The sequence below is a fragment of the Hippocampus zosterae genome, chromosome 18 (assembly GCF_025434085.1).
Source record: "Hippocampus zosterae strain Florida chromosome 18, ASM2543408v3, whole genome shotgun sequence".
Lineage (NCBI taxonomy): Eukaryota > Metazoa > Chordata > Actinopteri > Syngnathiformes > Syngnathidae > Hippocampus > Hippocampus zosterae.
The window spans coordinates 11,582,517-11,609,203 of NC_067468.1; the positions used below are offsets into that span (position 1 = coordinate 11,582,517).

General features: G+C 44.2%; 1 protein-coding gene and 1 long non-coding RNA gene across 4 annotated transcripts in view; one reads left to right on the plus strand and one right to left on the minus strand.

Annotated features, from left to right (window-relative positions):
• glis3 (GLIS family zinc finger 3) overlaps positions 1-4,903 on the minus strand; it is a 9,394-nt gene extending 4,491 nt beyond the window's left edge. Inside the window, exons 1-3 of one of the 2 annotated variants that reach the window (XM_052051494.1) lie at positions 4,606-4,903; positions 3,657-3,798; positions 2,469-3,588 (exon numbers count right to left, since the gene is read on the minus strand). In XM_052051494.1, the coding sequence (XP_051907454.1) occupies positions 2,469-3,588; positions 3,657-3,798; positions 4,606-4,903 (1,560 nt within the window). Of the gene's footprint in view, positions 1-2,468; positions 3,589-3,656; positions 3,802-4,605 lie in introns of both variants that reach the window. The other variant, XM_052051493.1, reaches the window with a different exon arrangement.
• Positions 1-14,256, plus strand: part of LOC127591535 (uncharacterized) — a 20,745-nt gene extending 6,489 nt beyond the window's left edge. The window contains exons 6-10 of one of the 2 annotated variants that reach the window (XR_007959878.1): positions 4,573-4,716; positions 4,850-5,030; positions 6,133-6,249; positions 8,360-8,447; positions 13,959-14,256. This is a non-coding gene — a long non-coding RNA (uncharacterized LOC127591535). Of the gene's footprint in view, positions 1-4,572; positions 4,717-4,849; positions 5,031-6,132; positions 6,250-6,372; positions 6,677-8,359; positions 8,448-13,958 lie in introns of those variants that run through there. The other variant, XR_007959876.1, reaches the window with a different exon arrangement.
• Positions 14,257-26,687: the final 12,431 nt, after the last annotated feature.

Sequence of the window (26,687 nt, forward strand, 5' to 3'; positions counted from 1 at the left end):
GGGTAGGCGTGCTACTTTAATCATGCAACGATATTTCTCCTGTGTGCATTTTTAAAAAAAGATACTTTCATGGAGAATGACCTCAGCCTCTTTTGTCCTCCTTTGAGAGGGACTGAAAGCTGTGAGCGTGCTCGCTGGAACTCAACACAACACAGCCTGCTTGGCCTTGATGTGTGGGTGGACATGCAAATTATTTTAAAAAAACGCTTAAAAAGCTGGAATTCATGTAGCCTGTTGCATGAATACAAGCCATAATTGCTCAAGACTATCCTTCTGATAAAGCAACACGTTTAGGAACGTGCCATCAATATTGATTCACCAACATCACGCAAATTGAACACTCATCATTTCATCTTTGCGCAATCATAGTGTGAGGTGGTCAGATGTTTCTAATGTTATGGGATATTAAATGTTAATTTAAAACTCCAAATGAAAACTGTCTCATTTGATCAAATGCGTGGACTTTACTATCAGTTATATTGAGCTGCCAGCAGGGGGCAGTGTTGATACACATGACGGTTCTGTCCACAAAGACAAAAAAATACTGCATTCAATATGGGTGTGAATTGATTCAATGGCGACCAGTCCAGGACGGACCCTGCCTGTGTAGGGCTCACGTGAACAAACAAACATTCGCACTAACTGTCAATTTCCAGTCTATTATAAACCTAAAGTGACGTTTGGCATCTAAAGTCTGCACAAAAAAACCTGGAGTTGAAATTGGAACTGTGCCCCCAAATTTGACTCTTTTTGCGCTTCTATGAAAAAAAGCACCTTACAGACACAGGATGACACCAAGAAATTGTTTGTTTCTTTTGCAATGTCATGCCAACTTGCTAAGCGCATCGCTCAAATATGCGACTCAGCAAAGTTTTTCAGGTCCAAGCTCAGTTCATTTTACTCTCCGTCTTCCTGTTCGCAGGGGGGTTGGAATGTCCTCCCCGTTTAGACCTGATGAAGAAAATACACAGAGCGTGTCCTATTTTGTTATTGTGTAGATTCCTCGCATACTCTCACCGCTCTGTCATTTATTATTCACAAACAGCATTCCTTCGCTCGCCACATATTTGGAAGTAATAGAGGTACTTCATTAAGAACCGCTACAATGCAGTAGTCTTTTCTTACATTAAAAAAAAAACATTTGGCCTGTCTTAACAAATACTTTTCCATCACTTTCGAGTTGTAAATCGATGCTGGCATTAATTCCTGTTGTCAGACATTGCAATGAAACGTTTAGAGGTGAAATGTGGAGAAAAAAAAACATTTCCAGAGCAGTATATTTATAATTGTGATAATGAAAAATGAGTTATTGTCTTATGTGTCTGTAAAGTGCGTGAAAGGGTTTATTCAAATTCTTCATAAAAAAACAAAACAATAAACCCAGAATAAAAACAAAGATCGTGCAAACTATTATTAGTTCAATCCTTGTGTACATCAGAGTGACATTCACAAATAGTAGAGCCAATCCAGGATTATCTTGACAAACGCGTGATAGTTTGGCAGGCACAAGTTGAGGCTTGTTCTTTATGTTCACGGTGTAACAAGAGCAGCCGCTATTGTTCTCCACTGCTTCGACTTTTCCGTACCTGCCACTCATTCCCCAACACAAACAGCTGAGCTTTTAGCCTGGGCTTGCATGACACAATCTCCCGCAAGCCTTGCCAAAAAATGTGCAAGGGCAGGCCTGAGGTCTTGATGTAATGTCGAAGGAAAAAAACAAAAAATCATCAAAGTGCAAATCAAACAGTGACAGAGACAAGCAGTAGAAATGCGACAATTTGAACCAACCCCATGGCAACAGCGACAGCTTGGAGCAAAATAAGTGAATATTTTCCTCCCAAAATGTCGCCGGCCACTATGCCCGCTGTTAATAATTGACCCGTTGATGGCGGACACATGAACCGTGTCTTGGCCGGAGTTGTGCATTACTCGTCTGCGTCCTATGTAATTTCCCAGTGGGAGTGAGTGAAAAGAAACCGGGGGCGGGGAGGGGGTGGAGGAAGGAATGCAGAGTGAGAGTGTTGAGAATGGGAAATATTTCATGGCACATTAAAAAAAATAAAATAAAAAAAAAGAAATCAAGTGAAAAGTTGGCAGCATATCTGAATGAACCCAATCAGCCAGAATGGCATTCAGTCAAGTGCAACCAAGGTTGAACCATGAAGAATATAAAAAAAGAACCCTACAAAATAAGTGCAGTTACATTTCTATTTGTTTGTTAGTCGGGCAACTTTCTGGTTCCAGAAGGAGAATTTCATATGTTTTGACTGGGTGGACTATGACATTTCAATTTGGAATGCACAGCTCAATGCCTTCGTCCATGACCAAATCTTATGCATGGTCTGCAGCCTGGCGACCACTCATGTCGCCACATTGAAGACCCCTGTGATTGACCGTCGGCTAAAATCAAATGAGATTCAGTTACCCTAAAAAAGACAAGAGTTACAGAATATGGCTCGGCGGATTACCATGCACTTGTTGGGCTTCTCTCCCGAATGGACCCTCATGTGGATCAGAAGCTTGTAACGGGCATTGAAAGGCTTGAGGTTCCGCGGGCAGCCCGCCCAGTAGCATGTGAAGTCCTCGGCTTTCCTCTGGTCCACGTGTAGCTTTGCTATGTGCTTCGCCAGCTCGTCTTTTTGGTCATAGACTGCACCGCAGTCCGCCCACAAGCAGCGGTGGGCGCCGCAGTCCTCCGATTCTCCCTCTTCTTCCTCCAGCATGGGAATCTGGGGGAAAAAGCTGAGGCAGTGCCGGGGTGCAACCACGGGACCCTGGTTGACAGCGTCTTGGGTCCTTATTTTGTGGTGAATTCTGGGAAGGTGAATGTGGCGGTGGGAGTGGTAGGGTGGTGGAGGTCCCTGTGGAACAACAGCGTCTTCAACAGGCAGTGGAACCGACTGTAGCTGCGGAGTTGGTCTGTGGTTGGTCTCCTCGCTACAGGTTTCTGAAATATTTCCCAGCGCGGCCACTTTCTGAGAATTTGGAAGCCACTGTTGTTCCACCACCATGTTAGCCATCTGACTCCCCGGAGCCCCGCCCTCTTCCAGAACCTTCTTGCGACCGCACTCGCCCGGTGAAATCAGAGCTGGTAAAGAGTCTGGCATCGCGTAGGGATGAACCTGGGGGATGTAAGAGCCCCTCACGCCCAGGAAGTGGCCGTAGCCCTCGGACTGGACGGGCGAGAGAGTAGGGTGGGATGTCGGAGAGCTATTGATATACGCCACAAGTGATGTAGGCAAGGTGCGTATGATGGAGTTGAAATCGGCGCCCATCACTTCTGACAAAGGGGACGTGGAAAGAGCTCTCTTCTTTACGTTATGCTGTCTGGAGCTCCCGGCATCACCCGCGAAAAGATACGAGGGCAGGGAGGCCGACGTGCTCCAGCCGCCAGAAGTCTCTGTGCTGGACATGGTTCTGCCAAGAGGGAGGCCGAGTTGCTCACCGCTTTCGCAGGCCGGGGCGGAACACGGTGCCCGCCCCGGCGGCGGTTGGACGCGGTAACCAAAAGGCCAGTCGCTAAACACCGACTGGCTTTCGAAAAGACCGAGGGTGGTGGACGCCAGGGATTCTCTCGATAGCACCGACCTGAAGCGAAAAGTGTTGTTGTACACTTGCATGTTTCAGAAGACTAACTCGGGGGCGTGGTCACCCACCTGGCGTCAAGAGGCGGGCGGTAAGACGCAACAACATCCTGTTGTTGACTAGGGACAACTGACATTGGAGAGCTGGTTACCGTGGGGTTCCAACCGGCAGGATGCCCGAGAACTTCAATGGCAGGTCTGGAATCGCCGCTACCTGCTGGACCAAAAAACACCCAAACAAAAACGGATACAAAGTGCGGATGTAAAGTGGGGTGGACACATACCAAGACCTGAACCAAAATTGAGCATTTTGCCCACCGATAGATCAGCAAAGGCCCAATTGTCGGGTTTCTCGAATCTTTAATCATTATCAGCGGTGTGCTCTGCTGGATTACAGAGGAGCTTTAAGTGGGCTATACCCACGGATAGACCACAATCAAACGCTAGACTTTGCTTGGAGAAAGTTCACCATCAGACCTCCAAACAAATATGAATCCAAACGCGTTTGTTTTTAGCTACAAAATTTCCCTTGACAACCTGAGGAGGCGCATACACCTTCGGCTCTGTTAATCACTAATGAGCCGTTTGGCTCGTTCCGCCTTCCCCTCCGTGCAAACTTACTTTAGGGACCAATTTCATTCTTGGTTAATTATCAATTTAAAAAAAAAAAAAAGAGGCCAAGAGGTTGGACGAGATGACCGCATGGGAGAGCAAGATGAGAAGTAGGTGGCATGTTGATTACATATTTTAAATGTGTAATCCGTGAAGATTTCAAGTGAGGTGAGGCAGCTTGGGAAAAATAATGAAACAAAATTCTTATTAAACCTGTGAATGACAAAATTAGGGATATGGCTGCCAATGTTGATTTTTAATTTTTTTTTTCCACGTTTAAGATTTTTTTTTGTCTGTAGTCAAGATGCCCAACATGGCACATCACACAAATAACAACATCTCCATTGACTGCCCCCAATGTGTGTGCCCACTTTAGGATTAGGATTGTTCAGCTGTGGACTGTCGTCACCTTTTTTGGAAGAGCCTCCTTGAATGCTCGCATCTTGCCGGTACAGCGATACCGCCGGCTTGACGTCCCGCTTCCCATTTGTCAACACCTTCCTGTGGAGGCTCAGGCTCGGTAGGGTCACAGGGCCGCCGTTCTGCTTCCCGCTGCTTACTTTATTCGCACCCGAGAAGGGAAAACTGCCCCGCGGAGGGAATGCCACGGGCACCTTGACGACCTGGGACTGGTGCCCTCTTATCTTCCCCAGCGACGGGGACATGCCACATGGCGACACCAGGAGCTGGCAACCCTTTCCGCTCATGGCCGAGTGTTCAGAGGGAGCTCATATGAAATCCGGCGCCTTTTAGGTTCGGCGTGCTGCTTTTTGGCTCATACCTGCCAGGTGAAGAGGAAGAATGATGACACTGGAAAAAGTAATATTAAGGTTGGTTGACTTTTGTCATTTGTGTCAAATCCATCCACACATCAAGGTTCATTTACATGTACGTACAATGACAACAGAGAAGTAGTTGCATCATCCCTTCTCGAACTGAGCCTTACCATATCGAATCGTAATCGTATTTCACGGAGTCGAAACATATCGAATTGTTTCACACTGCCGCATATGGAAAACCATATTGAATCACATTTTGTGGAGAGACACTATTATATATAGAGATATATTGTTGGAATAATAGCGCCGAGAGAAGTGTGGACTCACTTGATGTTGTTGTTGTTGCGGCTGTTTCTCATGGTGACATGCTTCCTCCGCTCAGAGTGCAAAGTGAGCAACAACAGCACTGGTGTAACAGGCACCGTGTTGGGATGGGTGGGTGCGTAAATCTCAACGTCACTCTTCTGTTTCCAGTAACTTTTTTTTCTCCCCCACCCCCCATGTGAACTAGTAATATCATTAACGTTGAGGATCCCCCCCGCCCCCTCAAAAAAAACCCACACGTAAACCTCCTTTCAGTTTGGCTTGAACCCCTATTTAAGTCATTCAATTCAGCCAAGGCATGCAATGTTTGCTGTGTGGAACGTTCTCCTGGTCGCCCTGGAAACCAGCTTTGATTTTTTTTTTATTGACTGATGATAGGTGGTTGTATATCTCATCTGAACTACCTACTGACATGCAAAATGAGAGCTGTATCCATTCTTCTGCCATGACAAATATACGCTTGGTTTTGATTGACACGGTCATTCTGATGATTTAACTCCCCTGATCTCCACCGATAAACCTTTTGTTAATGAATAGCCCTCTGAATGACACAATCAAAAGTGAGCAACTGTAGCTGTCTCAGAACTGTTTTTTTTCATGCTGTTTATGTAATGGAGAGATTGTTGTTATGAGCTGAATATTGTGATATTGCGTCGATCAAAGGTGTGTGACAGCAGCTGTTGTGATTATTCTTACCATTTTTTTTACATTCTAGTCCTGTATTTCTCAAACCATTCTCACTACATCTCCTACCACTTGTACATACAATATTTAAAAAAAATGCATGTTTTCTTGACTATAATTTTGAGAAACTTACCCTTGCTTGCCTGCAGGGGGTAGTAATGGTACACCGATGGATTGTCAGCCATGGGAGTTCATGGAGAATCTCGGGAACAAAGTTGGGAATGCCCACACATTCGGAAAAGAGCCAATACAGCGCTGCCAGAGAGGTATTAATGTAACAGGACCAGTAAAAGATTCCTGGCAAGTGTTTTTTTCCTCTTATCATTTAATTAGGAAGCTCACGTTGCTGGTACTAATGTTCATCGTGTCCGATTTTCTTACAGGCAAATGTGTGTATTTGTGTGGCATTTTTATTGTTTTTCTTTTTCAAATCAAGATTTTGTGTAATTCTGGGTGGGGGTGAATTCAACAGGGCCAGTAAATAAAACTGACTGTACAGTATTATGATTACGCAAAATTTGTGAAATGATAAATACCTGACTTGTTATTTTACTCTACCCTCCTTTATCAAAGGTTGGAACAAAAATGTTTATGTGTTTCCCTACTTCAATAATTAATGTGACACTGCCTTTTTAAAGTACAACTCCCGCCCTTAACTCTTCCCCTTTTTACCTTGGTTCCATGCATGTGCAGGTAAGCATTTTTAGAGTTGGAAAAATAAATAAACAACCTTGTATTTATTTACAAGTTTAGGTATTTTAATGCATTTCATTGCCATATAATTTGTGTAGGGCACGCTGTATCACTCTAATTGACGAGAAGACATTTTTCTTCTATTTTCGTCAGGTATATTGTGTTATGTTTGAGCCCATTTTCTCTTGATGTCCACAGAGACGGGCGCGCTGTATCAGTAATTGACGGGAGGACATTGTTTTCTGCTATTTTCGTTAGCCAATACAAGAAATCCCGCTGTGCGTCGTCAATATTCTGAAACACAACACAGTCGGAAACGACCGATTACATTAATTAACAATGCGCTTGTTATTGTGCTTGTAGTCTGCAGCGGCCGCCCAACTGCACTACACTGCATCATATTGCACCACAGCAAAGGACAACTAGCTCAACTTTGTAAACATTAATGCTCACTTGCCACATAAACAAAAATGCAAAGAAGATGGGGGTGCTGATGGAAAATGCTGAAACCAGTTCTGTCCAATCCTGAACTGCAGGTCAACATATGCAAAGCAATAATTTATTTAAAGAAGGAAATTCATTTAAATCTCAATTTGGTGTTATTTTTTAATTGTGGCACGGGGCGTTAAAATAGTGCAGTTTGTCCAGTTTGCATTGCTGATGGAAGATTAAAAAAAAATGCACATCCAGATGGATGAAGCTGACATATTTGGAAGACAGACCAGTCGTCTTCTGCGTCTTCACACCAAAAAGCACTTCTTGGCTCTGCTCCATCTTCCAAACGGAGTGTTGTGTTTTCCAAATGTCAGAGAGTAACAGGAGGGAATAGCTTCGGAAGCTGCGGGAAGAATAACATCACACATGTTCGCTCTTCTAGTCAAAATCCAAACGCCCGCAGCAGCGCCTTGGTGCACGCATTCCTGCAGTACTCGACAAAGCAAGTGTTGTTGCCTCCACCCCCCGCCCCCTTCTCCTCACCTTTCTTCACAGCCCTTAACATAAAAGTACAATATGTCGGCGGTAAAATTCGAAGCAAATGATTCATAAGCACAGAGTTAAAAGCTCTTCGGTGAAATTAATGCACTAATAGACTCTGCACCACTCATAGAATCCATTTAGGCGACAGTATCGGCGCTCCCTGGGGTGTCAGGACGGGCCGATTCCTCAGGAAGTTATACTGCAGCAGTCACTTATGGCAATGCACACGCACACACACACCGAGTGTGCACCCGTGATTAATTAATCTGCTTTTGATTTGCTAATAACGCAAGGTCAGTGAGATCTAAGTCAATCCTTTTAAGAGGGCCAGGCTAAGTGTGGGAGTTGTCAAGCGTATTGGTGTCATCCCTCTTCAGAATGACTCCACAGTACAGGCAAGTGCTGTGTTAAGCAGGCTACGCACTTTCTGACCATCGCGCTGAATGTGAGCGCTTTCCCTCACTTGCGATCAAAGTCAGCACAGGCCTGATTATCGGATGACCGATTTATCTTGTGGTGTGTTAGAAATGAATATTGCTCCCTGTTATGTTCGGAAAACCATCAGGATTAACAAAACATAAATGGGGGAAAAAAATGCGTGTTTGCGGGTGTATTTTCTTTTTATTTGTTTGTCAATATTCGTAAATGTGCATTCAGCTCGCTGCCGATGATTAACGCCCTCCTTTTCCTGTCTTCTGTCACCAGATGAAGACGAGTGTGCAGGAGATGTTCTTCTGAGCATCTTCCATCTCCATCCATCAATCCAACGCGGACACCTCTGACAACCTTTACGGTAAAAGTGATGTCCTCTGCAGGCTTTGCATCATTATTCAGACTTATGAATTTCATTCGGCCGCTTTTTTGGCTTTGACTTGCGAGCACAAACTTGAGGTATTAGCGCTGTATGGTGGCAGTAAACCTCAGTTCAACTCACAAGCTTCCAACCCCCCCCCCGCACCCCCCCCCCCCAAAAAAAACAAAAAAACTTTCAATCTGTTTATTGCCACTCCCGGTCAAAGTTTAATTTCAAATAGATTTATGATATTCCATCGGTTTTTTTTTTAAAGACAGGGCAAACTCAAATTTTTAAGTCCTGGGTGAACTGATGACTTAAAGGTGCTCAAATCAACAAGTTGTTTTCGGTTTTTAATTTTTTGTTGTACAAAATCTTTGTAAATTGTCGCCAAAAAAAAGAAATCCCTTCTGGAAACCACTTTTTAACTTTCAGCAAAGGTTCAAGTTGACATAGATGGACATGGGTGTGTTATTAGACACCAATCTGGAGCCCCCCGGGTCAGCTCAGCCCCCTTTCATCTGTCTTCATTAAAACAGTTCACTCTGAGCAGATGGCCATGAACAGCGCAGCAGCCCCAACCCAACACTGTATTGTATTTATTTATTTTTAAGAACCCCTCTCGTGATGAGCGAGGACATCACCTAGAGGACACCCATCATGTGTCCAAACCCCAGAACATAGTCGCTGACATACCACCAGCTAATGGCCACACCAGAGATGTTCCAACATTGATTCCAAACCCAAATCTCTTGAGTATCAGGAAGATGATGAAACCACTAATCAATCCACTGTCGTGCCAAATCAGTAAATTTCCAGAAACTTTCCGTAACTTTCTTTCAGATGTTTGCAGTTCAGAAAATATTCAATAATTTTCCAGAAACCTTCAACGGGAAGTTTTAGTTTTAGTTTTAGAATATGCCAACATCGCAGAGATGTTCCAAGTGAGATTCTCAGCCAGATCTCTTGATTGTGAGGCAGAAGCAACCAGTCACACAGACATCATCGGATAGATGTGGGTGGGGGGGGGGTGCGCACAGGGGGTTCAAGGGTGACACAGCAGGGCATCGGAGACATCATTTGTCTTCTGCGGATTATTATCCTCTACTGTCGCCCTAACAAGCAGGTGACGGGCATACATCACACACACACACACACGTGATCACGAAAGCGCATCTTATTCTGTGCTGGTCCCTCAAATGGCCTCGTTAGCTTGCTCTCTTAATGGCAAACTATCCACAAGCACCCCAAAAAATGCACATAGGAACAAAAAGTGGATGTGAAAGTGTTTTGCTGTGTGTGAGCATGTTTTTACGTTCATGTTTTGGGTGTGAAAGAGGGAAATGTTATTTAATTTTAGCCGCACAGAATCTGGCCTTGGTTCTTCAACAAAGGGTTTCATTTCTTTCCCCGGTGTTGTCTCAATTTTAATCATGCCATTTTATTAGCATTCATAGAACTGGCTGATTCCCACTTGCACATTATTTCCTTTCAGTTTTTTTTCCCCTCCTCATTTTTGAAACGCTAAATATTGTAATACGTTCTGAGTGACTGACTCCCAAGGGGCAGAAGGGGAGGGAAAAAAAATCACGTTGGAAATATGAAAAGCAATCACATTTTCTGTATCAGTAAGCAGGTCTGATGTAGCCTGGGGTCATTCTGGCTCTCTGCCGTTGCTTGGGGATGCGTTTTTGTAGCCCCCGCCCCTCAGGGCTCACCTAGTTAATTAACTTTCCCTTCCCATTTTAACTATTAGAACCGTGCAACTTTCTCGGCTAATTCTCCGCGCAGTGAATGAGACGCAGTTTTTTTTTGTACCCACCCCCCCTCCCCGCCCCCTTTTCTCTCATTATACCTTTTGTTTGTGTGGAACATGGCACCAGTGCACACGTGCTGTCTCCTGGAATGGTTGCGTTGAACTACACAGCGACACTTTAAATGCATGCAACACCATTTAAGCGATGGGAGAAAGCTTTTTTTTTTGTTTTGTTTTTTTGCCGGCGGCATCTAAAATCGGCAGAACATAGCGTGAAAGTCGGCTTCAATGTTACTTCGTTTTTATGCGCGGTTACCTTCTTATGGGCCGTTCAGTTCATCAGGGCTTGATGGAACAAATGAATCGTGATTGGCGTGATTTCCTAAGGGAGCAGTTGCGTTGAACGTCCACCGCTTTTGCGCATGGGTGGGACGCTGAAAAAGATACACTGACCGTCCTTGGTAAGTCCGCCTACCGAAGGGTTTTCGTCCCTCCGTTAGTGGCCTGCACTGTTAATCTTGATCAAACCCGCCGGCCTGAGGCGGACATGTCGGCCGGTGTTTTACGACGTGCGGAGCCTTGACAGGTAGAGCTGTTGTTCACTACCTTGCGCGGGAATAATAGATCTGTTTAGCGTTAATCAATGTCTCGCGCGGGCTCATTGAGCAGTGCACTCAGCATCCCGCTTTTGTGTCAGAGAGCCTTTTAATCTAATTGGACATTAAACTCCTGTCATTATTCCTCATGCGCCCGAGACTTATTTACGGCGCGGCCGCTTGCTTGTCTTTACCTTTTCATTACAGCATGACAGTCTACATCAGCAAAGTCATTAAAGGGAATGAATCAAGGAGGCGCACGCTGACGTGTGGCTGAAATGCGTAATTTAATCAAACGCTCGCCGGCCCCGCACATAGTCGCGTTGTTTACGGCAGGCGTGCAGGTGAGCTAGGCTAGCTGCAAATAAACCACACAGTGAATGGGGGGGGGGGAAAGTCTACACACCCCTGTTCGAATGACTTTTTTTCCCCCCGGGTGGTATCGAGGAGATGAAAAGCCGACTAGAACATCTGAACGTTGGCTTTTCAGCGAACAATCTGATGGCCATGCGGCATTTTGAAATGATTTCCTCCAAGTGACAAACACAAAAGAAAGATGCTAACAGATACGCTTCATCAATCTGGTGAGGGGGAATTAAGCAAACAAAGATGGCTACGTCTCTAATATCACCCTTTTAGCGGCTGCGCTGAGCAGCCACTGTCTCCCCAGGTCTTGTCTAATCCAACAATTGCACAGCTCGAGGGTCTTGAGGGGCTTCCTCGTTCATTTCCCGGTGCGCACACAGCAGCTGGAGATCGCCTTTCATGGCTGTTTAAGCAAGCACTTTAAATGGAAATGTACTTGACATATAAAAGGGGTGTAATCATTGAGTGTTTGAACTCAATATGCCTCCGTCTCCCTGTGATGATTCACCTCATGGACCGCAGACCGGTGCTCTGGATCTTTGATTCTGATTTGAGGGAGAGAAATATAAATATATACATAAAGAGATATAAATATCATTTTTATTTTTTTTTTGTCCTCTGCAATCCTCCACTGCCGTACAACAATTACAGGCAGTGAACATTTCATTAGGCTAATATGACTTGGCTGAGCCCGGGTGTGACATTATTGTGCTGAGCGCACTGTTTTCATCACATTGCATGGCAGCAAAATAAATATATAAATAAGGGAAAAGGGGTTGGGGGGGGGGGGGGGACTGCCACCCCGACAAGCCCCTCAGAAAGCAACACAATTAATTAAGTGTTTCAAAGTGACGCCTTCTTGGCAAATTAATTTGTTGCAGACAGCTTGTAGTTAGTTGTTTGCTTCATTTCATCATTGCGGACAACTTGCAGTTTTTAACATTGACCTGCGTTGGAATGTCGTGCGTTGGTCAATAGGATTCTCAAAATATCATTTGATTAGAGTAAATCAGAAAAGAAAATGCGATAGATTTCCCTCATGTGGGATTTACATCAAAGCGACAACACCGTTGATTTCGAAAGATACCGTACAAAAGCTGGTGGCGCTTCTCGGTAAGCTGCCCGACAACGTTATTGGATTTCTGTCTTCGCATTCGTTTGTCATAGCAAGCCAAAACGTCTGTAGCGTTTTGCATGCGTTAATAATAGCTCCTTTAATATGATGAATAAAAAATAACAATCATAATAATAATTATAATTAAATGATATGAAGGAAAATTGTAAATAGTACTGCGATTTATCCATTTTGTGTTCATATTGCATTTAATTGAAAGATGTTTGTTGTTTTTTTTCTCTTTCTTCTTTCTACATTCTTGCTGCAGGAGGCTGTAAATTTCCCCAGTGTGGGGCGAATAAAGGATATCTTATCTTATCTTATCTTATCTTATAAAAGCAGTGCTATTGCACCATATATCTTATCTTTAAAATCGGCCAATTTTTTGGCAGGTTTTTAATTATTTTTTTGACAAGGAAAAATAAGGTGATAGTTAAAAAAAATCCCCCAAAAGTTAAACAAACACTTCAGGACAAAGTAAAACTAGACAAATACCAAATAATTGTCATGCAATCCATATCTTTGTTGTTGTAAGCATTAAGAGACCACAAAAAACATGTTATTCATTAGATATATTTCTAATTCATCAACACATTCATCGGTAATCTGAATTTTATTCTGTCAAATATCGGAATCAGCATCAGCCTTAAAAAAAAAAAAAAAGTCTCCCTCCTCAGAATGATGAAGTCATTTTTGAAGGGGTGGGGGGGGGGCGGGTGTGAGTGGATGCTCCCCTTCCAGTGATTGTCCAGGCGACCCCACCCATCCAGTTTGCAAACCACTGGTCATAGGAACAAATGAAACGTGTAAGTCAAGGCCCCATTGTAGTCGAAATCGCCCTTGACATGATATAAAATGAGCATCTAGTAAGGCTATAATGATCATTTCCATCGCACTTTTCCCGCTGTTTTCTCTTCGTCTCTGCCCGGAGCTCACTTTCCCGCACTGCCGTGGCGTGACGCTCAATCTGATGCACTTTGCACGGGAAATTAATTCCATTATTAAACACGCCGTACTTCAGAAATTTCAATTAGCGACGGCAGCTTGAGGAGGAGAAGACTCACGTCACCCCACCCCACCCCGCCCCCTTTCCACTCTTACGCATGAATATTGGATTAGACCAACAGCATCACCACCACACTGCACAAATCAAGTGTGCAGAGGATTGGGGGGGGGGGGGTGAGTGTGTGTGTGTGTGTGGGGGTGGGGGGGTGGGGTCCATATTTAAACTTGCCTCATGGTGGGCAGATGGCCGCAGACAACAGGTCCATGGATGAAGACTACTTATGCAGCCATCACAAAGCCAAAATATACTTAAGTGGTCACTGGAACACAAAATGGCCGCTTTAGTTAATGGGCTTACCAGGCGTAATGAATGTTGGAAGCCAACGCGAGTGGGCTGCTCACATACACCTGAATTAACACCAGTGAACTGTGTTCTTGTTAGGAGCAAGGATTTGCACGACAGATTTTTTTTTTGGGGGGGGCGCGGGGCCGGGGTTGCAAAAAATATATGAACTGTAATGTTTTTTAGCCTAATTTTTGTGAAAGTAAAGCTAAATTTATTTTTTTTTTATCATGATGGAAGAGCGCGTTTTATTTAAGAGGTTTTTTTTTTTTTTTTTTGGACAATCAGCACTGTTAATTTCCTCATTTGCCATTCGCTCATGTTTTTGCAGACGCGAGCAGTCTTTCCAGTCGGCTACAACGTCCCTCGACGCCACCCTGCCGCGAGTCTCTCTGCGAGGGAGAAAATGAAGAAAGACGAAAAGAAAAAAAAAGGTCAAAGCAATTTATATGTGACACATAGACTTTTGATCGCTTTGTCATCGCCTCGGGGGTTGAGCCCGGCCTCTTTCACCGCTGCTTGCACACTTATTGAGACAGACAGATGGACGCGCGTGCACACACGTCGACTGCCGTTTGCGGGAGGAGGTGAGCAAGACGATACCGTTAAACCTTAAAAAAAAAACAAAAGTAATAAAACCGCCAGCAAATTTTTGTTTCTTCAACAAAACGGATTCAACTCGCGCGCCAAGGTATCTCTGCACTTCCGCTGACTTCGTTAAAATGTCAAGATTGCCGGGTGCAGAAAAATAAAGACACGGCAGATCTACAACCGGCGCAATGTAATAGATGATGTTGTCCATCTGCGGCGTTATTTATTGGACACATCTGTGCAGGTTACGAGTGACGTGAAGAAGTGTGTGTGGGGGAGGAGGGGGTGGGTTGCGCGAATGACCAGGAGGCAGGAGCTGCCTTCATGAATACCCATCATGCCATTTCCACTGTGATTTATCGTGAGTTCTGCCAAATCGAGAGGAGGGGCGCCAAATGACCTTCACACACAAACACAGGGGAATTGTGCAACAGAAACATGCTCACCGAAGAGGTTAATTATCATCATATGAAATAATGATGTCATTTACGAAAAACCTCCTGGGTAGAGTAAACATCTCATCGATATCCTTGATGCCATCGGTTTTTGTCGGACACTGGTGATGTCATCACGACATTTCAGTGTCTCATTTAAACTTTTCCGAGCCGTCCTGAATTGCAAGCGACCTTTCGTAATGACAGTGATGTGGTTTTGGCTCGGCCCCCGTCTTCTGCTGGCTGTTTGTGGACGGCATGCTGTTTGCCTGATGTGTCCAGATGTGGAGCGTCAGCACATTGTCGTCTTTCGCTCACCTCGTTCGGCTTCTGATGTTTAGTTCAATTGTAACTTCGCTTGGGACTTTTTTTTTCTGCGATGACATTACAGTAGTGATTAAAATAAATAAATAATGTAATAATATAATATGTACGTATATAATTGCTTTCTCACAACGAAAATGTGGGATTTGAAATAAAAAGATTAAAAAAAGGGGGAGTGTGGGTTAATATATTGTCTATTATGTGAAAAAAACGTTTTTCAACAATGTATCTTGAAATTCTGTGCGTTCTATATTCAATTTAAAAACGTATCTATAAAACTGTGCAAATGGTTATGTGAACATAAACGGAGTAACACGTAGAGGGATAATATGAGAATACTGTTAGCTATATATTCTTTATCCTCTGCAAAGACATGACTAATGGTATTGAGCTCATTTGAGTCAGTGAGCATTAAGGCTCTAATTTGTTTGTCTGTACAACTGTACTCTAGTGCCCCTACTGGCCAAGGTGGGCACATCAGAAGGAGCAGAACAATGAGTTTGATTGAAGCATAAAATCATGATGCATGAAGCCCACTACCACTTTATTGTTTTAAGGCTTCACTTTGTATAAATAGTTTGTGGACCGCGATGCTTCCTGGACAGATTGATCATTTTGCACTTAACATTTACAGTAAAATCGAGCGTACTTTTCTCGTGGCACGAAGGCCCTGCATGGCGGCCCCTCCTTGCCGACTCGCCACTTTCCCTCGATCTCCCCCCATCTTCTTTTCCTCTTTGTAACTGCATTAAGCAGTGCTGGAAATCAGTGTGTCCCATTTGTCCTTTTTACTGGAGGCTCTTAACACTCAAGTCCACAGATCATGAACCCAATCAAGGTGGGCAATTTGCGTTCAGTTTATTATGCTTGGGTTGCGCCGCCGTTGGTCTGACGCGACAACCCCCCACCACCGGTGGCACGGCCCCGTCCCACTAAAGCACCTCCGTCCTTTTTGTTATTGGTCTTTTGATTTATACGAGCCATCGCGTCGGGAGTAGCCGGAGACCAGAGAGAGTACCTGGTGCCACCAAGAGGAGAATAATGCACTTGCCATTATGAGCTCCATTGTCAGCTCGCAGCAATATCACAAAGAAGGAAGATAGAGTGACTCATTCAACGGCAGAAATTTGCCGCAAAGCTGCCAAACGGGGCGAAAATGATCAATAAATCGCATTTGCTCACGTTTAGAGTCTAAAGGACGATACAGTGCCATCATAAAACCTTTACTGACTCTACAGGCAATTTTGATGGTAACATTTCAGCATGCGAGGATAAAAATTGTAAAAACGCTCTGTTTCGGGCATGATTGCTGCTCTCTCATGCTGCAGGTGGCGAAAATGCATCTGACACATCCCAAATCAAATTTTGTCATTCTGCCAGAAATAAAACTTGTCAAAAGAATCCAAAGAGGCCATGTGGCCCATGTCACTGATGTATATTTGTCTTAATTTGGTGACGAGCATAAAAGATAAATGTTTTTCAGGAATTACATCATCATATGAGAGTGATGAATCTATCAATATGTCAATCCCTCATCAAGACTTTTAACTTGGTTTGTTACAAGTGAACCTCCAAAGGCCGACTTTGTGCTGGAGCGTCCGTTGTTTAGAAACCGGTTGCAAGATTTGAACGTAGTCTTACTTCATTCCTCGCGTCTCTCTGCCCAAAGAAAAAGCTCACAAAAAAGCCTGCAACGCATCGAAATTGCTAGCATGACTCACTCATGATGGGAATATTGCCCAAAATGAAATGTTAGCGGTTTGTTATTGTATTTTATTTGAACAGGATGAACTTACCAGGTGCTTATTAGTGTGAAGATAAGAAAGTAGACCTTGTTCTCTCTCTCTCTCTCTCTCTCTCGCTCTCTCTCTCTCTCTCTCTATCTCGCTCTCTCTGATATTGTATTATCACTTTGCACTGAGACTAAGCAAGATGTCTCTGGTGATGATAACTGCCTCTCCCTGTGTGTTTGTGTGTATATATAAATGTGACCTCGCCGAAGGACAAATAGGTAGACACATCTTAGAAGCTGCCGTCGGGTCGTATTTGAACTGCCTCCTTGCTTTGATAAATTGCATCTCTCATCATTCTCAAAGTCTCTTGTCTACTAACGGGTTCACATTTCTTTTTTCCCTTGACAACACCCTTACAATGCTAACAACCCAACAGGGGTCTCATTTGCATGTTATCCTTGCATATCCACGATGTGCCGCGAGGTATTAACCAGCAAGTCGCTGTCATTCCGTCTCTTTAAAAGGCCATAAACAGAATTTGGTGTCTCGAAATGCTTTGTCGAAATCATTTGAGGGCTGAATAGACATATTTCAAGGATGAAAACGCCGCGGCTTTAAATCTTTGCACCTGAACCTGGAACTTGAATAAGCATGATAAATGGATTAGCCGTGCACAAAGAGAGACTAACAGTAGTCTTTTATAGCGTGTGAATTCACCACCTGAAGCTGGCGGGGGTGGGAAAGAAACAAAATATGAAGAGGATTCCGACGTAAAACGCGGCAGACTGTCTGCGTTGTAATTCCTCTCCTTCAAATCATAAATACAAGCAAAAAGAAAGTGAGGAATGATGTGAGGCCCCAAAGTCATTCGTCAGACTGACAGCCTCGAAATGGAACAATAGCGCCGTCTCCTCCCCACCTGGGCCACACGCTGCTTTACTTAAATAACTCTTGTATTCATGAGATCGCTCCGCAACGCCGAAGACGCCGTATGGCAATCGAACGAAAACGCCGAGAAGGTGAGCTAAATGTTACGGCTACCAACAGCGGTCGCATGATTAATGTCTAGATGCTCATTTGGATCCGTTGTAGGAGTTTGCCAGTGAGTATGGTTTGTCTCTGTGGCTCTCCTTGCCCACACATGGGGGCATCACAACGCAAAGGCAGTTGGAAAAGAATGCCTCAAAAAGAATGTGAAAAACTGTCGAGAATCATTTTGAAATGTAATCAAGAGGACGCATTGCGCTCGCTTGCAAAATAAGAAAAGGTGATGAATCTTTCGTCTTTTACCAACGCTAATCACCTGTCAGTCCCGTGTCGACGCTCGCCTCGTCCTGCCGAAAGTAACATTGCTCGTACATTACGCTGCTTATTAATTCATTCCCAGACAGCATTAATGGGATGCGACGCTCCATCAGGTTCTTGTCTTTCTAATTGTCACCCCTACGGCTCCGTCGTTTGTCAGGCGCCCCAACTGCTTGTCGTTTCTTTTAATGAAAGAAAATGGGGCTGGGCTTGTGGAGAGAAATCTGGTGGAGGCGGGGAAACGTCACTTGATCAAGTTTTGTATTGAATTAATCATCGATCCATCAGCTTGCTAGAATATTCGTCCGCCTTTGAGAGTGTAGGTGTGCTTGAGCCTATTCCAAGTGACTTTTGGCTTGACAAGCGGGCTACGCCCCGGAATGGTCGCCAGCATGGTGTGACGTTAAAGCCACCACAAGTGGATCCACCCGTTTTACCGAATGCGGACATTGCTTGCATCACCTTTATTAACCATAAAATGTTGCTTTTTGTTTGAAAAAGCAAACTCAAAAGACTGCAGCCGAAATTCAAACAGGGAATCGCAAAACAGTCAGTCGGATCACTAACCACTCATTCACCGTGCCGCCCGCAATAAATCACACTCCTGCGCTGACCACCGAGCAAATTGAAGCGTGCCGAGTACACGCAGCTGTCAAAGGAAACGGTCGCGCACAAGCACGGGCCGTTCATTTTTATCATCGGAGATATGAACGCGGGTTATGTCAATTTCGACACATCGCGCCGACGCTCATGTGCACCCAGCCGTAGTCGCGCCGCATTACAGCAAGAAAGAGAGAGAGGAAGCGAGACCCATCTGGTAGCTTTTGCAAGTGTAGCACTCAGCGGACTCTGATTTCATTATCTCAGTGTGTTCCCCGTGACCTGCAGACAAAAAATGACGTCTGATTTACCTCAAGATCAATTTGTATGTAAATCAGAACGCAACCGGAGGGCAATAGAGGTGTGGCACAACAAAAACAGTTTTTAGGGGGTGAAGGATGGGGGGGGCATTGGCTTCACGTTCGTGAGTTTGTCCTCTGAGAGGCCCTAATGGAGCCCATTTTCAAGTGATGGGACCCTTCGGTGCACTGGACCTGCCCACACCATATGTTCCACTCAGTGTTCGGCGCGAGCATGTTGAGATGACGCGCACAAAGGCGATTGGTCTTGGGCTGCAAATTTGTTGAAATGTTGAGCAGGAATTTGTTGAGTAAAATGCTGGAGGACTTGCGAACAGCACGTTTACTTACCGTAATATTCCCGCACATTCACCACTACCAGTGACGCACACTGCTCCAATGAAAGGGCATTCGATGCATGTCTCGATACGCGCAGCGCGATACGATTTAAGGGCGGCTCATTTTGGATGGACTCGATTCCGATTTTCAAGCTGCTCGCAGCTGTACAGTGTCAGGAATTTAAAGTCACATTTAGCTTACGGCCTCGTATGCCGTTCTCGGCGGCCACTCTCAATCTTAATTCATTAATGAACAATGCTCGAATCTTAATCACTAAAATCTGGCATAAAGCGGAGGTGCCTATTTATGAAAGTGTGCAATTTAGTGGTGATCCATATCAAGATAAGTGGACTGGCTTTCTAATGCTGCGTTTGTCTTCATTACTGCAAGTAGATGGCCGCACTTTGACTTCTGGACAATCTACTTAAAGCCTGCGGTAATGTAAATAAATGGTTGTTGATGTAATTTGTTGTGGCTAATTTTTTTTTGGGGGGGGGGGTCGGGGGGACATGGTTAGCAAGGCTGGTCAGGGCCACTCATGTGTTGCTGATAGATACTGTAGATGCTAAACCCTCAACTCAACATTATCTATAGAGCACTTTATAAACAACCATAGCTGAAGCAAAGTTCAGGACAGAAAAATCAAACTTAAGATCTAAGATAAAAAAATTAATATGATAAGTTAAAAACGATAACACCTAAAATAATATCGATGCTAATTTGTTTGTTGCGTTTAGATTTTTCACATTATATGTTGGCATTAAGCTAATGGACGTTAGCTAATAGGTGTCAGGTTTTGATCCACATTTAGATAAGATGTCATGGGGCGCAAGTCAACAGACTAAACACCGTAACTTAAGAAAGTCAATGCTATTCAGGCTTTGATTTTCCTAAAGACACAACAAAAGTGGCCAAAAGAAAAATGTTTCCTTTTTCCTTGGTACACAGATCTGACTGTCATTTGCATAGCAGTGAAAAGAAATATCATGTTTTCTTAAATTGGAACCCCGGAGTCAGCAAGAACAACTAAAACAGCACATCCCCTAAAACTGACCCTTGTTGAACACCATAAAAGAGTGGGGCAGAGTGGGAATCAAAAAAGTGACAACGCCAGTTTCCTTTTTTTTTTCTTTTTCCAATGCTGTGCCACATATCCGAATTCTACGGTCAAGAGTATGAATTATAATCACTTGAAAGCATAATTTTTTTTCATTAAACCTGTGCACATGCACACACTCACACCTTCGCCTCCAAAAGTATATCTGACTGTATTTTGTTCAGTGATCCAGCCAGCCAATCCTAATTTTCTATTCTCAGGGCCACGGCCATGTAATAAAGGTTCCATCTATTATTAAATAGCTCCATCATCTTGGCATGACACCGACTGTGGACATCACCGATGGCTCACAAAACAAGCGAGCCAGAGTTTGGCTTGGTGTCACTGCGAGGGACAAGGACAGAATTGCTATTATTCCCCCTTTTATATCACGCTTCATCGTTCATAATAGCTCAGATTTTTAAGTGATTGTTATTTGGTGTTTTTGTAATATACAGGCAAGTTCAAAATAGTCAGTAAAGGTTGATTTTAAACTCTACATATAGGTGTGAATGCCAGTAGGAATTCTCACTTGTCTGTATGTGCTTCGCAATTATCGCGCCCATCCCTCATTTGGAATCGACCTGCAGCATCTGCATCGGATGCAAATGAGGAAGAATACGGCTTTAAGGGCTTGACTTGTTCAAGTCGAGTCCATCTGCCGCTTTGGAAGATTGCACTGCGTGACGCTGAGGCACCTAAAGGCCCGTCGCCTCTCGACATCAGTGCCTCGGCTCGTAAATGAGGCACTATGAGCACGCCGGACCGTCGTGTCCCCACAGGCCATTTAACTCCTCAGGTAGCGCTCGGCTCCTGGGATAACTGCCCTCGTCTGCGAAGTACACACACTCACGCACGCACACACTTCACCATGGAGCTGAGAGCTGATGATGACCTATTTCACTTTATATCTCCCATAAATTACGCCATTAAAACCTCTTTAAAGGCCGAGAGGATTCAACATCTGCTCCTCAAGGCTGCCAGAGCGCGGCCGTCTTTGGCCCATCAGACAACAGCGACCGTATATACAGTATGCGCGTGTGCGTGCGTCTCCGCGTTTATTATCTGCTCCCTGCTCAGGAGAACGGACGCCGTGAGCCGTGCGGTTGGGTGATAGACCGGTAAAAGTTCCCCGGGAAAAGAAATGAAATGAATGGACGCTATTAAAACGAAGCAACTCAGTCCAGCCACGAGGGATTGGGTCTGCTATGAAACATAAAAGTCCCACAGTGGAACGTTGCCTATTGAAACCCACTCAGATGTAAAAACAAAAATATGATGTCCGCCACAGTGAGGATGTAAACGAAGGTTGAGTGTTGTCTCTCCTCCATGCTGCGCCACTCACGTAAACAGGCTGCGGTGTGTGTTGACTTGATTTTTAATAGCGCCAGTCAAAAGTGGAAAAGAGAGTTTGCTGTAATAAAAAAAAATTGGTCATATATTACAACTGTCTGAATGACCTGACCAGTTATTTTATTTATTAAGCTCATCACGACCAATCCAGTCAGATCTTTGGCTAAGGTGCTCACCTCTCATGTCGTAATTGATTGCACATTCCCGAAAAATAACAGAAAACCGGGACTGTTTGGCAATACTCGATCATGAATAAGTCATGCTAGCAGTGTAGCTGCCTTGGGCAGAGGTGGTGCATTTTTTTGAGGGGTCGAGGTGGGGGGGGGGGGGATAATTATTGCATGTTAAATGGGCATCTGGTAAATGGTGCATATAATGATGCACTTGCGCAGAATGAAGTGGCCACCCAGCCTCCTCTAGTACTGCTGCTGGGGGGCTTACACGTAAATTGGCCTCCTTGCCTTCTCCCCTTCACTCATCCCTCATGTTTTTTGGGTTGGGCTGTGCATGCGAACAGAGTCGCGCCTCAGGTTCCGCTGGGATTAATGGCACTGAGCTGAGTTCATCTTTGGTTTATAGCCCCTGTCAGTGGCGCAGAAGACGAGGGGGTGTTTAAAAAATAGCTAATCAATTATCTCCACCAAGCGCCAGTGCTTTTATTAGACTGGCCAAAGCCCTGTCTAATAGAAAAGTAGTGCTTTGGTGTCATCTCATGGCAGCTTTGCTTCTATTAGACATGGCTTTGGCTTGGTTCCTAGTAAAGTAGTGCTATGGTTCCATTTTGTGCCATATTGGGCCCAAGGAGCTATGTTGAAGTGATGTGAGGACACAGGCGAAAGCTCTGTCTAATATAAAAGCAGTGCTATTGCACCAAAAACTGGCAACATAGTGCATTTGAGTAAAATGGTGCCATTTTGTTGCATCTTGGTGCAAAGGAACTATGTTGAAGTCAGGGGAGGAGCTTCCAATAGACACGCCAAAGCCCGGCGGAATAGTAAAGTAGTTTTTTGACGCCCGTGATCTTGTATAATCTTACAGTGAGATAGCATTTTGGTGACATCTTGCGGCTTTTTGGTGACATGGAAATATGTTTAAGTGAGGGGAGGAGCTTCAATTAGACAGGCCAAAGCTGCAAAAGGTAGTGATTTGGCGCCAAACCTTTGGTGGCATCATTACTCAGTTTTTTTGTTTGTTTGTATTTTGCTATATATGAGAAGGCTGCTCAAAGTGTACCACTAGTAGAAAGTGCATACAGTTGGTGCCTTCAACTTTCTTGCGTACAAAAGCACTTGTGATTGACATTTGTCTTTGCGGTCAGGCGGCGCTTTTTCGCCGTCATTCCACCTCGTTTAAATATCAGCGTCGAGCATCTCGTCTGCGGCCTCTGAGAAAAGCACGGGCAACGTTAACTGACATTTATCTTGAACTGAGAGCAACCTTTATAAGTTATGAGGGGCCGTTACGGGGCTGTATGTTTAAATGTCGTCACACCAAAGTTCATTCAAGGCACCTTCGGTGGCCTAATGTGAAATGGAAATCCAGGGACGTCAATAATAATCATTTGTGAAGCACAAGATTAGAGGGTGCTATTTTAGACAAAACAACACGCACATATTTTTAGTTTGGCACCATTGTACTGGAAAGCGTTCCTGTGCGCCCCCACACCCCGTAGGCAGCATGGATTGTATTTTGACTCTTGGAGGCAGCACTTCCTCGCCAAGTCATCATTGCCCCCCCTTAAGAGGATGCTACTTCTCACCAAATTGATTGATTGGTAGTCGATACACACACTGTGACTTAAATCGTTAGAGCGATGTCAAATAATACTTGGAAAAAAAAATCCCTCTGACTTGACAAAATCCATTTTCATCTTGACTTGCGATCGCGAGAGCCCCACTGACTATTGTTGACATTGTCAGAATCGCGGCACATGAAACGACCTTGACTTTTATGATTAATGACAAGCGCAGACAAGGATATTACAAGTGCTTATCGTGTCATTAACGGATGTGCCCATGAATCATAAGGCACGTGCTTAAATTAGGCACCATTAATTATTCCAAGATTAGAGGAGAAAGATGCTTCTGGTCCCGTGATTAATTAGATGATCCATGTGCCTTTTGTGCATGAGAATGTGTTGGCCAAGTACTGTACTAAAATGTACATTTCTGTCTTTTTTTCTGGCTTATATTGATATAAACATGAGTCAAGAATCCACGTTTATAAACTACACACTCACTCTTAATTGCATGTTAAGGATAATTATACATATCGGTCATTTGAAGCACTTATAACAGATGGCCTATAAAACCCGCCGTAAAATACTACACGTGCTATAAACGTTTCACAGTTGCGCTTCTTAAAACCTGTTTGTTTTTCGATTGCATCACACCAAGCTTTGAATGGAAAAATAATATGGAGCAAAGGATTTACCAAGAAATTTTACGATGGAAAAAAAACCCAAACTATTTGGCGGGTTTATTTTTCAGGTCCTACGTTGGCTTTCAGTGCATTTTTATGTCAGTGGTTGTATTTTTTTTTTTTTAAACAAAAGATCCACACAGTCAGTCAATAGTTGTATGACAAAATAAAAATTGGATCCCTGCAAATCAAGCAAGTAAATGAGGCTTAGTTTGAGTGACTCGTGTGCCGCGTCTGGCCTTGCCCGGCTTTCCGCCCGGCTTGCCGGCTGGCGCTCTCGGGAGCGCCTGGGAAGTGAGCGGCACCGAGGAAGCGGCAGACTGGAGCTGCACACTCGAGTGCGTCCGCCTGCTGAGGGCAGCTGACGCCGGCCGCTGCGAAGACGAGACAAATGGCGGTTGTACCGTTGCGGCGAGGTGATGCCACCCCCCCCCCCCGATAAAGCCGCCTGTCCTGGCTACACGTCTTACCTGTCCCTCAAGCGCCCGGGGCCCACTTTGCTAGTCTCCTGGCAACGTCGACACGGCAAGTATGCTTCGTCGCACATAGACAAAAGGAGGCATCGCCTCAAATGAAACTATTCTCCTTGTACTTTAAAAAATAAAAAAATACACAAATATCTGGACTTACACTGAAGTACAACATGTAATCACTTTTCCTACCTCCGCAAAAACAAACAACAATTTAGCGGGGCAGCCAACGGCTGTGACCGAGCACATGTTCCGAGCGCATGTATTGATCGTATCCTTTGACCCGGAGTGTGGCCTCCATTGGGTCTTCTAACTGTGCCGCCCCTCTGGAACGGATTACGGGACAGCAGGCCTAACAGCTTGGGGTAGTGCTACCCTGCATGGCTGCCATCCTGCCTTCAGCGATGCAGATGCCGCCTCGCTGGCGGGTGCTGGGAATGAGCTGCGAGGGTTTGTACACCCCAAGCTTGGAAACAACACTGCTCTTCATTATCTTCATACCCCAGAAAAAAAGAACTTTCTCTCAATTGTTAAATTACACCTATTATGCAACTAATCACTTGCCGTGCTTTGCTCCTTGACATTTGAATTTTGGCCTGTTTTACTGCCACTTCACCTCTCTCTTCCCCTCACTTTTGTGATTCAGGGCTATATAAATAAGCTTGACTACACAGGTGTTTGATGACTGTCCGACCTACACAAGTATAGACACAAGTGGTTTAGGTTTCAAATTGTGGAAGCTGGTGGAAACCGTACCTCGCTGGAGAAACTGTCACATCCATTCCAAATGAGTTTTCAGCTTGACGACGTGTGTCACCCAATGATACCAAACAAGTCTGACAACATCCCTGCCTTTGATACTTTCCCACGGGAGTCTGCTAACGATGCCTTTGCCTTGAAGGTCACCTTGAGGTTATTTATTTATTTTTTTTTTACCTGCACTTCTGCAACCAGCCTGAAATCCATCACCTGGCAATGCCATGGTAATGGACTCATTTTTTCTCCCCAGTTGTCCGGGAGGCCCACGAGGGACACTGCTGTGGTTCTGCTGCTGTGAATTATTGACCTGTGCCAGAGGGGAAGGTAGAGGTCAGCGCCGCCAATGACAAAAAGGACAAACCCGAGCCTTGGACCTAAGGTACGGGTGCACAGAACAATCAAAGGGGACATGGTGATCATTAAAACCCTTTTAACGACCAGATCAAGCAATCAATTGAACACATTAAGGACTGTAGATGCCTTTACATCAAATGCCAGCTCAACATTTTAACATGTAATCCTGAAGGATATATTTTGTTCTTAAACAAGTCAAAGTAGTGCGCTGTTCGAGTCCACAGAGAAAACACTGTGGAAATACAGTGGTGCCAGACAGTCGCAACTCCTTAGGAAGCCGCAGTGTTAATATTTTCCCTAGAGGATAAAGAAAATATCTCTGTGAGTGTCATATTATAGGTCTGCGTGTGTTGCTTCACAGTTGGTGTTCAAATGTCCGTTGCTTAAAGCGTTACAACACTGCACCACGTTGCTTTTTGTTAGCCCTTCAATGGCGTTTTGCATTGTATTAGTATTGTACAAGCGGAAGGCACAATTGTGCGGTTGTTTTCAGTAGACCATCTGTAATGTACTTTGTTTTATGTTTATGTCTCAAGTAAATGTCAACTGGGAGCTTGAAAACCTTTTTGGCCAAATTATGCTAAAATGCTGCTCGTTAATTAAGTATATATCAAGTATACTATACTAAAGTATAAGTATACTAAAGTATCATATCGAATAGTGTGGCCAAACATTTGACCCGAGTACAGCATTTGTTTTTTTTAAATAAGTAACTTCTCTTCCTGTTTTTGCCTTTTTTTTCCCCATCAAGTGACATTTCAACCCCTGACAAACAATAGATTTTTGTTGAAACTGCCCAAAGGAAGTACAGTATAAAATGCAAACTTTTTTTGTCTTGGCTGTTACATGGTTTGAAGCAGACGGAGTCAGCAAAAGTACTCACACTTGACCAAACTCAACTTCTTTTATCGACTATTTCTGAAACAACCGCCAGTGTGTATAAGTGCTGTACAAAAAAAAAAGCCCAAAATGATGAGAAAGA